At 46.5% G+C, this 11507-nt stretch overlaps 1 protein-coding gene across 1 annotated transcript in view; it reads right to left on the reverse strand.

Annotated features, from left to right (window-relative positions):
• Positions 1–10761, reverse strand: part of LOC129709577 (uncharacterized) — a 29937-nt gene extending 19176 nt beyond the window's left edge. Inside the window, exons 1-2 of the mRNA XM_055656026.1 lie at positions 10371–10761; positions 5040–5204 (exon numbers count right to left, since the gene is read on the reverse strand). Coding sequence (XP_055512001.1) covers positions 5040–5204; positions 10371–10628 — 423 coding nt within the window. The 5' untranslated portion in view covers positions 10629–10761. The remainder of the gene's footprint in view (positions 1–5039; positions 5205–10370) is intronic.
• Positions 10762–11507: the final 746 nt, after the last annotated feature.

Below are 11507 nucleotides of genomic sequence, written 5' to 3' on the forward strand. Positions count from 1 at the left end.
AAGCAGATTGTGCATTAGAGAAGGGAACATCCAATTAATCCTATGGCATAATGACAGTAGGTGCCAGATTTAGGGAGAGATATAGGAAATTCTACTAAATTAACAGGAGAGTCAATTTGATTGGGAATTGGCATCTATGAGAGTCACAGAGTGATACAGTGTGGAAACAGGCCATTCGGCCCACTCCGGCCAACATGTGCCACCTACAATAGTCCCACCTGCCGGCGCTCGGTCCATATCCCTCCAAACCTCTCCTATCAAGTCAAGTATCCTTTATTGTCATTCAGACTTTTCAGTCTGCACGAAATGTTGTGCCTTGCAGTCATAACATAGAATCAAAATAACAAAACACACAATAAACACAGATTTAACATCCATGTACCTGTGGTGCCTTCACGCCCACGTTGGTTTTGCATACAGCCCGTCACCACTGGCGACTCACCAGCAGCCTCACGAGAAGGCCCAGCCACAAGCAAAGATCACAAGAGCTCCACGGTCAGATACACTAATTGGCCTTATCTACACATGGGTTATGATTGGTGAGAATGGAGGTAAAAGGGGCTTCTGGAATAAACGTGGCACAAGGAGTCTGGCTCAGCTGAAGGGCCCGCCCCACTTTCACGACCTAATTCGCGACCTTTTTTACTCGTGGACAATTTTCATCAGGCTAGAAAAACGCCCTGACCTACTTGATGTCACGAGTACCTACAACTAGCATCACGACCTATCTACGACCTCCTACGACCTTGTGACGACCATGCTGCGCGTATGAGTCAAGGGCAAACTCGGCAGAGGTCGTGAATTAGGTTGTGAAAGTGGAACAGGCCCTTAAGTGTCGTTTGTTCTTTGCTTTTCCTGTCGTGGGATTCAGTAGATTCTATAAACCTGTCTAATTGTTTTCTTAAGCGTTGGGATAGTCCCTGCCTCCACTACTGTACCTCCTCTGGCAGCTTATTCCATACACCCACCATCCTCTGTGTGAGAAAGTTACCCCTCATATTCCTTTTCCTATTTGGTATTCTTTGTGCCACAGGACTTGCGGAAGCACCTTATCTGTGGGGATTGGAAGCGGTTTCTGACTTTAAGGGAACTGCCCAGCATATTCCACTGTTAAATTCAAAGTACCCATTGTTTTTCTGGTCGTCCATTCCTACCACATCATCGCCAATGTCCTCAAGTCCCTCATTCCTAAATCACCAACCTTCCATCCCCCTCTCCCAACTCTAGACTTCTAATTGCCTGCCCAGCTGATTTCCCTATTCCCCAGGCTTTAATCTACTCATGATTCAGCCAGTCAGGCAGCATCTCTAGTGAACACGGACAGACAGCACCTCTGGAAAACATGGAAAGGTGGCACCTCTGGAGAACGTGAGAGGAATAGATCGGGTAGATGCACAGTGTGTAGGAAAGAACTCAAACTCAACTCAGCACTTCAAATCCCCCTCCCATTCCCAATCCGACCTTTCTGTCCTGGGTCTCCTCCATTGCCAGAGTGAGCAACACCGGAAATTGGAGGAACAGCACCTCATATTCCGCTTGGGGAGCCTGCATCCTGCGGGCATGAACATTGAATTCTCCCAATTTTGTTAGCCCTTGCTGTCTCCTCCCATCCCCCAGCCCTCGGGCTCCTCTTCCTCCTTTTTCCTTCCTTCTCCCCGTCACCCCCTATCAGTCTGAAGAAGGGTTTTGGCCCGAAACGTTACCTATTTTCTTCGCTCCATAGATGCTGCTGCACCCGCTGAGTTTCTCCAGCATTTTTGTCTACCATGTTGGAAAGAACTGCTGGTTTAAATCGAAGGTAGGCACAAAATGCTGGAGTAACTCAGCGGGACAGGCAGCATCTCTGGAGTGCAGGAATGGGTGACGTTTCTGGTCGAGACCCTTCTTCACAGTCTCTTGCCCAGAGTAGGTGAATCAAGGACCAGATGACATAGGTTTAAGGTGAAGGGGAAAAGATTTAATAGGAATCTGAGGGATAACCTTTTTCACACAAAGGGTGATGGGTGTATGGAACAAACTGTCAGAAGAGGTAGCTGAGGCTGGGACTATCACAACATTTAAGAACCAGTTAGACAGGTACATGGATAGGACAGGTTTAGAGGGATATGGACCAAGTGTGGGCAGGTGGGGCTAGTGTAGCTGGGACATGTTGGATGGTATGGGCAAGTTGGGCCGAAGGGCTTGTTTCCATTTTGTATCACTCTATAACATACTGCAGTCTGGAGGAGGGTCGTGACCCAAAACATCACTTATCCACGCTCTCCGGAGATGCTGCCTGACCTGCTGACTTACTCCAGCACATGTTGTCCTTTTGCGGAGTTGTTAAATATCGTGTTTAAAAACTTGGCATCAGGTCCAGCACAGACATTGCAGGCCGAAGGGTTTGTCCCTGTGATGTTTTAAACATAAACAAGCTGCACTTCCATGAACCAAGGGCTGTACTGGCATTATAAACACTCTCTTGTTCAAGAAGTTTCTCCTGAATTCCCTTTGGATTTGTCTCATATTTATGAGCCGTACTCAATGAACTGAAAACAAAAACAACTTGCAGTGAGACAGAGGATAATTATCTCCCAATGTCCTAAAGCAGAACACGAACAATGAATTACTTTTTGAAGTGCAAACTAGTGTCGTGTAGGTAGCAGAGGCACATATGATAGTGGTATTTTAGAGGCTTTTAGATGGGCGCATGGGTATGCAGAGAATGAAGGGATATGGATTGTGCAGGTGGAGGGGGATTAGTTTAGCTTGGCATCATGTTTAGTTTAGTTCAGAGATACAGCACGGAAACAGGCCCTTCGGCCCACCGACTCTGTGCCTACCAGCAATCCCCGCACACTAATACTATCCTACACACACACACACACACTAGGGACAATTTACAATTATACCAAGCCAATTTGTCTACAACCCTGTACGTCTTTGGATAACCAGAGCTCCCGGAGAAAACCCACGCAGGTCACGGGGAGTAGGTACGAACTCCGTGCGGACAAGCGCCCACGGTCAGGATGGAAATTTGGGTCCCTGGAGCTGTAAAGGGCCTGTCCCACTGTTCAAGAGTTCTCCCGAGTTTCCCCCGATTCGAACTCGGAGAATTACGGTAATAGCCGCTCGTAGGTACTCGGGGCTCTCGTGGACATTTTTCAACACGTTGAGAAAACTTCACGAGCTTACCGCGTTTCCCGAGTACCTGCCGTTAGTGTCACGAGCCGCTAAGAGACGTCCCGAGCTCCGACGCACCCGCTAACTACATTCTACGTACTCACCATGAGTTTGATTTTTTTTAAACTCGGGAGAGCTCTTGGGTAAACTCGTACAGTGGGACAGGCCCTTAAGGCAGCAACTTGACCATTGCGCCACCGTGCCACAGTCTATAGCACAGTCATTATGGGCCGAAGGGCCTGTTTCGTTGGCGTACTTTTATATACGATGTGAATGCCGCAAGCAATGTTTGGCGGAGCAAGATCGAACGTGAGGAATTGTAGGAATGAGCGAACAAGTTATTTTTGGCAACACTAGTTGAAAGAGGATTGCGCTTGGAAGAACAGTGAAAATTCAGTCTAAATCTACAAATAAAACACAAAAATAGTTGGAACAACTAATGGACAAAATAATCACATCGCTGCATCTGGATTCACTTTGGCTTGAGGTTTCTTCAGTATAACAGCTGCTGAGGGAAACCAGGCAATTTGATCATTTTTGTTTCAATATAGCGTGAAAAAGCAATAGAAAGAAAAGCACTTCAGTCAAATTGCCAATTACTAGCTTCCTAATAAGTGTATGTAAGTAACTTATTAAAGAACAAATGAGAAACTCAAAATAATTATTTAATCTAAACACAAAGATTGTCAACAGAACACTGGAAATTTGCATTTTTATGGGGCAAACATGTTTTAAACTGACAGAGCGTAACTGAAATAAAAATCCCAGTGGGATCCCTTACATCCGTGGGAGATCAGAATGGCATAATATCTTGTAGGAAAGGCGATGATTTTAACAGTGCAACAAACCCTCCACCACGTGTCACTACCTGCTCAGGTTCTCCACCTGCCCCCAGTGTTGCGAAGGATGGGCCTGGCGCAGATGCCACGCAGCGTGCCAGTCAGCTGGACATTGCTGCACCATCTGTCGTTCGTGGCAAGGTTCTTCCGGACCAACACCTTTGACCACAAGTCCATCAGGCGGTGGTCAGCATGGAACGTCCTGCAGGCACTGCAGGGAAATTACTCCATGGATCTTGTGGCATGGTTCCCAGAGCAGACTGCACAAAGTGTCAGCCTGGATACTGTCTCAAGTAGAGGCAACGGGGATTAACAATAAGCGGGCGGCATGGTGGCGCAGTGATAGAGCTACTGCCTTGCAGCGCCGGAGACCCGGGTTCGATCCTGACTACGGGCGCTGTCTGTACTTGCGGAGTTTGTACATTCACCCCGTGACCTGTATGGGTTTTCTCTGAGATCTTCGGTTTCCTCCCACACTCCAAAGACGTACAGATTTAGCTTGGAAAATGTAAAAATTGTCCCTAGTGGGTGATAGTGTTTATGTGCAGGGATCGCAGGTTGGTGTGGACCCGGTGGGCCGAAGGGCCTGTTTCCGCGCTGGCCCCTTCGGCCCACCGAGTCCGCACGACCCACGATCCCCGCACATTAACACAGTCCTACACACAATAGGGACAATTCACACACACACCGAGCCACGTAACCTGTACATCTTTGGAAGGAAACTGAAGATCTCGGAGATAAGCCACGCGGTCACGGGGAGAACGTACAAACTCCGTGCAGACAGCACCCATGGTCGGGATCGAACCCGGGTCTCCGGCGCTGCAAGGCAGCAACTCTATCGCAACATCACCACGGCCGGCCCTCTCTCGGTGACTCAATCCTCACTACCTGACCTCAAATCCCTTCGCTACCTCTCAGCAAGATAAAAGCACATTGAAGGAAGAACGTGGTAAAGAGCGAGGGGCAGAATGGAGAAACCACAACACAGGAACACACTGCCAAGAAACAATTGCAAACACTTTAAATTGGCATACTCACATCCTCGTCTTCAATCTCTTCAATAATCCAAAATCGAATTATTTTAATGGTTTGCACAACTGACAGTCTTGTTTCTATGATGGTTAATCCGGTCTCCATGACGGCCAAGGCAGTCTCCATGCATTGCTCCAGATCTGGTTCCGTTCTGGGTTCTTCTTGCTTTACCTTGAAATAGGGAAGAGTTGAAAAATGTAATTAAAGCCCTCTGAAGAATATCGGACTGTAAGTGTCCTTGACTCAGCTGAAGGAAGATTATGTATCAGAGAGTTGGTGTTAATATTGGGTCAGGCCATTTCATTATCTTGAGGTCCAGATGGAAATGTTACTGGATTATTTTACATTAAGATTCAGAAACTTTAAATAATCTTATATACTTCTATCAAGTCTCACCTCAACCTCCGACGTGATATCAAGGTGATATTATTGTGAGGTCTTATCTCACCTCATAGATGGGCAAAAGATCGCAAGATGTCAAGAATAAGACAACTCTCCTAATGCCTTCGCCAAATTCTCAACCATCGCTCCCATAATCAAATTACGTAGCAACTTGCAAGGAATATATCCCATTCAATCAGAGCACTTGTCTAGCTAGTCCATTCAATGCTAATTTATCTTACCCTTGCTCGTGGAACTTTCTCGTTTGCTCCATAATTAACTGTACATTTTGTCCATGGACCAGTATCTTTAAATCATGATTATAGAGCAGGGAACACCTTCAGCTAACTACGCCTGTGCCGAGTCTTTGAAGAAGCTATCCAGCTAATCCCTCTCAATGGTCTCCTCCCTACAACCCTGACCTTTAAGAAAGGTTGTTGGATATGAAGCACTTTTGTGGTTCTCAAAGGCACAGTGTAAATGGTAATTCCTCCTTCCTTCAGCTGAATGAAACTATTATTTCTTAAATATCAGTTTTGGGCAAATAATATGACATTATCGTCCTGTGTAGGTCCCTATTTAATGCGCCATTGCACTTTGTGGGAACTCATTGATTTGAACATGTGCAATCCTTCAATAAACACAGAGTGCTGGAGAAACTCAGCGGGTGCAGCAGCATCTATGGAGCGAAGGAAATAGGCAACGTTTCGGGACGAAACCCTTCTTCAGACTTTCTGCTGACTGGTTAGCACGCAACAAAAGCTTTTCACTGTACCTCGGTACACGTGACAATAATCTAAACAGTTCAACAGGATAGGTGATGTTTCGGGTTGAGACCCTTCTTCAAACCGTTAGTTGTAGGAAGGTAAAAAACTGGTAAAGAGGTGGATGGGGGGAGGGGGGGTGGGGGGGGGACAAAACCTGCCAAGTGATAGACACAGGTGAGGGAGGTTTAATTTAGATTTCGCACTTTTTCTCTCCTTATCTGACACCATTCTATTTGCATTTCATCTCAGAGTCTTAGAGGATGGAAACAGGCCCTTTGGCCCAACTTGCCCCCACCGACCAACATGCCCCATCTACACTAGTCCCAACTGCCTACATTTGGCATCCTATCCCTCTAAACCTATTCTATACATCTACCTGTCCAAACATTTTTTATTTAACGTTGTGATAGTACCTGGCTCAACTTCCTCCTCTGGCAGCTCGTTCCATATACCTACAACCCTTTTATGTGCAAAGAAATGTTGTCCCTCAAGTTCTTGTTAAATCTTTCCCCTCTCACTGTCAAACTCTACAGCCTTTGTCCACCCATCTGCCAAACAAACCTCATTCAGCTGTATCCACCCATTACTTGCCAGGCTTTGCCCTGCTCCCACCTCTCTTTACCAGCATTTCATCCCTCCTACTAGAATCAGTCCTGGTCAAATCATCATCTATTCATATCCTCCAGAATGCTGCCTGACCCGGCAAATAACTCCAGCCATTTGCGTATCATTCAAGTTTCCAGCATCTGTGTCTCCATATAAAAACCTTGCCTTTGCATAAAAATACTTATAAAAAGAGAGATATTTCTCACTATGTGCATTGTCAATTCACAAGTCCACAGGTGCATAAGTGATAAGAGCAGAATTAGGTAATTTGGCTCATCGGGTCTACTCTGCCATTCGTTCATGGCTGATCTATCTCTCCCTCCTAACCCCATTCTCCTGCCTTCTCCCCATAATCCGTGACACCCGCGCTAATCAAGAAATTCCCCGAATATCTGAAAATACAACACGAATCATGTGGCTCTGAACTTCACCACAGGCCAAATACAATCCCATTGCAAATCTAGCTTGAATGTTGCATTGTTACTTCATTAGACTCCACCAAATTCAATTCTATTGATTGATCGATCTCCTTGGCACTTCATACTCACCCCATATCCAACTGCCTTGGTAGATGGCTGTCCATGGCTAAACTAATTAGCAGAATCAGAATGGCTGATGAACTGCTGGAGCCAAACCATCATTTTGAGTAACTACATGTATTGGATTGATAGTCGGAGGGAGCAGTTTAATTGGGACTTTCAAACAAAGACAAAGTCTCAGGTGACATATGATTTGCTATAAATAAAATAACTGCTTTAATTGTAGTTGGATCATTGTAGGTCAGACAACAGCAGCTCAATGAAGTTCTTTTCCAACCACTTTCTGGATTCTTATAGTCACACGTGGAGACAGTTCCTTCAGTCCAACTTGCCCACACCGCCCAACATGTCCCATCTACACTAATCCCACCTGCCTGTGTATGGCCCATATCCCTCTAAACCTGTCCTATCCGTGTACCTGTCCAATTGCTTCTCAAACATGGGAATAGTCCCTGCTTCAACTTCCTCCTCTGGCAGCACGCAGAGAGTTGTGCGTTCGGTCGAACGCACTATGGGAACTATATTCGCCCCCCCCTGCAGGAACTATACATCAGAAGGTGCAAATCCAGAGCCAACAAGTTCATGGGGGACCCCTTCCACCCCAGCAACGGACTGTTCCAGCTGCTACGGTCAGGCAAACGCCTCCGTTGCCATGCTGTGAAAACGGAGAGGATGAGAAGGAGTTTCTTCCCAGAGGCCATTAGGGCTGTAAACTCCTCTCTCACCAGGGTCTTATGCCCCTGTCCCACTTAGGAAACCTGAACGGAAACCTCTGGAGACTTTGCACCCCACCCAAGGTTTCCGTGCGGTTCCCGGAGGTTGCAGGTGGTTGCCGGAGGTTTCAGGTAGTGGAAGCTCCGGCAACCACCTGCAACCTCCGGGAACCGCACGGAAACCTTGGGTGGGGCCCAAAGTCTCCAGAGGTTTCCGTTCCAGTCTCCTAAGTGGGACAGCCCCATAAGTGTCTTTTTAAAATTGCTTTTTTTCCTTTATTTCCCCTCCCACAAATATGTAATATGTGATTCTGTTCCATTCTGTTTTGTAGGTTTTTTTCGCACAAATCCCCAAGCATCGCCACTTTTCATTTCACTGCACATCTCGTATGCGTATGTGACGAATAAACTTGACTTGACACCCACCACCCTTTGTGTGGAAAAGTTACCCCTCAGATACCTATTAAATCTTTCCTCCTTCACCTTAAACCTACGTCCTCTGGTCCTCGATTCCCCAACTCCTGTCGGCATTGTGCTTCAGTTTGGCAATAGAACGAGATAATGAAGGTGATTTTGCCCGTTTAAGAAGGAACTGCAGATGCTGGAAAATCAAAGGTAGATAAAAATGCTGATGAAACTCAGCGGGTGCAGCAGCATCTATGGAGCAAAGGAAATAGGCAACGTTTCGTCCCGAAACGTTGCCTATTTCCTTCGCTCCATAGATGCTGCTGCACCCGCTGAGTTTCTCCAGCATTTTTGTCTACCTGTGATTTTGCCCGAGATGCCAAGTTGATGTTGAGGAATTTATTGTACCGATTTGAAGAAGAGTAAAAGGTGAGACTGTGTGCTTTGTTCAAATTGTCCCAAGGACCATATTTCTAACAACAAACCAGTTGTTTGTGATACCTGATACCAACCTCAAACATAGAACAGAACAGCGCAGGAAAAGGTCCTTCAGCCCGCAAAGACGCGATTCACTCCACGTTTACGACTCAGAAACCTTCTCCCAAACTCAAGGCGACAGGCGAGTGGAACTCCAGTTTTCATAAGGTCATAAGGAATAGTAGAATTTGCCATTCGGTCCATGTTTACACCATTCAATCCTGGCTGATCTATCTCTCCCTCCTAACTCTCTTCTGCAGTTGTACAGGGCTCTGGTGAGACCACATCTGGAGTATTGTGTACAGTTCTGGTCTCCTAATTTGAGGAAGGACATCCTTGTGATTGAGGCAGTGCAGCGTAGGTTCACGAGATTGATCCCTGGGATGGCGGGACTGTCACATGAGGAAAGATTGAAAAGACTAGGCTTGTATTTACTGGAGTTTAGAAGGATGAGGGGGGATCTTATAGAAACATATAAAATTATAAAAGGACTGGACAAGCTAGATGCAGGAAAACTGTTCCAAATGTTGGGCCAGTCCAGAACCAGGGGCCACAGTCTTAGAATAAAGGGGAGGTCATTTAAGACTGAGATGAGAAAAAAATATTTTCACCCAGAGAGTTGTGAATTTATGGAATTCCCTGCCACAGAGGGCAGTGGAGGCCAAATCACTGGATGGATCTAAGAGAGACTTAGGTAGAGCTCTAGGGGCTAGTGGAATCAAGGGATATGGGGAGAAGGCAGACAAGGGTTATTGATTGGGGACGATACTCTCTAGAATTTAGAAGATTGAGAGGGGATCTTATAGAAACTTACAAAATTCTTAAGGGGTTGGACAGACTAGATGCAGGAAGATTGTTCCCGATGTTAGGGAAGTCCAGGACAAGGGGTCACAGCCTAAGGATAAAGGGGAAATCCTTTAAAACCGAGATGAGAAGAACATTTTTCACGCAGAGAGTGGTGAATCTCTGGAACACTCTGCCACAGAGGGTAGTTGAGGCCAGTTCATTGGCTATATTTAAGAGGGAGTTAGATGTGGCCCTTGTGGCTAAGGGGATCAGGGGGTATGGAGAGAAGGCAGGTACGGGATACTGAGTTGGATGATCAGCCATGATCATATTGAATGGCGGTGCAGGCTCGAAGGGCCGAATGGCCTACTCCTGCACCTAATTTCTATGTTTCTATGTTTCTATGATCACAATGAATGGCGGTGCTGGCTCGAAGGGCCGAATGGCCTCCTCCAGCACATGTTTTCTATGTTTCTATGCAACCCCATTCTCCTGCTTTCTCCCCATAACCTCTGACGCCCGTACCAATGGAGAATCTATCTTTCTCCGCCTTAAAAAATATCCACTGAATCCACTTTCCCTAAAACTAATTTCGGAATCGAAATGTCGAACATTTAAAATGGTTGGACCTCTTTGACAACTTACTTGTTACGTGCTACTTACTTCCACGTGGACTTCTAGGGCTTGTTTAGCGGGCAACAGCGCGGTGAACGGGCGGTGGAGGGTGAACGGAGGAGGACTGGCGATCTCTAGACTGACATCCCTGGACACGGCTCCGTTTCTAACGGGCTGGTGGATGGAGCCCAGCAAACACTTGGGCATCGAGTTGCTCCGCGGCCCATTGGGGAACAGGTCGTGATACAGCACGTTGAGCGAGAAGCTAGCGGTGACCACAAATACAATCCCGCACCATAAAGACATTGGAGGATGGGTGGACCTTCGATCAAGTCCGCTCGGCCGGCGGGGCCATTCTTTCTTTCTTTCTTTCTCTCTTCTCTCGTCTGCCTTTTTTCTTCAGACGCTTAATTCGGACTGAAAGCTTCTTGCCCAGAGTCACAAGTTGGAGTTCTGGAACCTCGTGACAAAGGGAGAGAACTCACGGTGGAATGTTCTTACAACGAGGCCTCTGAAGCTGCAGGAACCAAGAGTACCCCCAAACCATGGTGAGATGGGTGGTGTCTTAACCCTGCCATAGAAAACATAGAAAAACATAGAAAATAGGTGCAGGAGTAGAGTAGACCATTCGGCCCTTCGAGCCTGCACCGCCGTTCAATATGATCATGGCTGATCATCCAACTCAGTATCCCGTACCTGCCTTCTCTCCATACCCCCTGATCCCTTTAGCCACAAGGGCCACATCTAACTCCCTCTTAAATATAGCCAATAAACTGGCCTCAACTACCTTCTGTGGCAGAGAATTCCACAGATTCATCTGTGTGTGGTTTTTTTTTTCTCATCTGAGTCCTAAAATACTTCCCCCTTATCCTTAAACTGTGACCCAAGTCCTTGTTCTGGACTTCCCCAACATCGGGAACCATCTTCCTGCGTCTAGCCTGTCCAAGCCCTTAAGAATTTTGAAAGTTTCTATAAGATCCCCCCTCAATCTTCTAAATTCTAGCGAGTCCAAGCCGAGTCTATCCTGTCTTTCTTCATATGAAAGTCCTGCCATCCCAGGAATCAGTCTGGTGAACCTTCTCTGTACTCCCTCTATGGCAAGAATTGTCTGAGAGACTCCATCGCTAACCCCTCTTTAAAAAAATCTAACTGGCAAGGAGCAAATTAACGTCCTGAAGGATGAAC

This window comes from Leucoraja erinacea, chromosome 26 (genome assembly GCF_028641065.1).
Source record: "Leucoraja erinacea ecotype New England chromosome 26, Leri_hhj_1, whole genome shotgun sequence".
In the NCBI taxonomy this organism is placed as follows: domain Eukaryota; kingdom Metazoa; phylum Chordata; class Chondrichthyes; order Rajiformes; family Rajidae; genus Leucoraja; species Leucoraja erinaceus.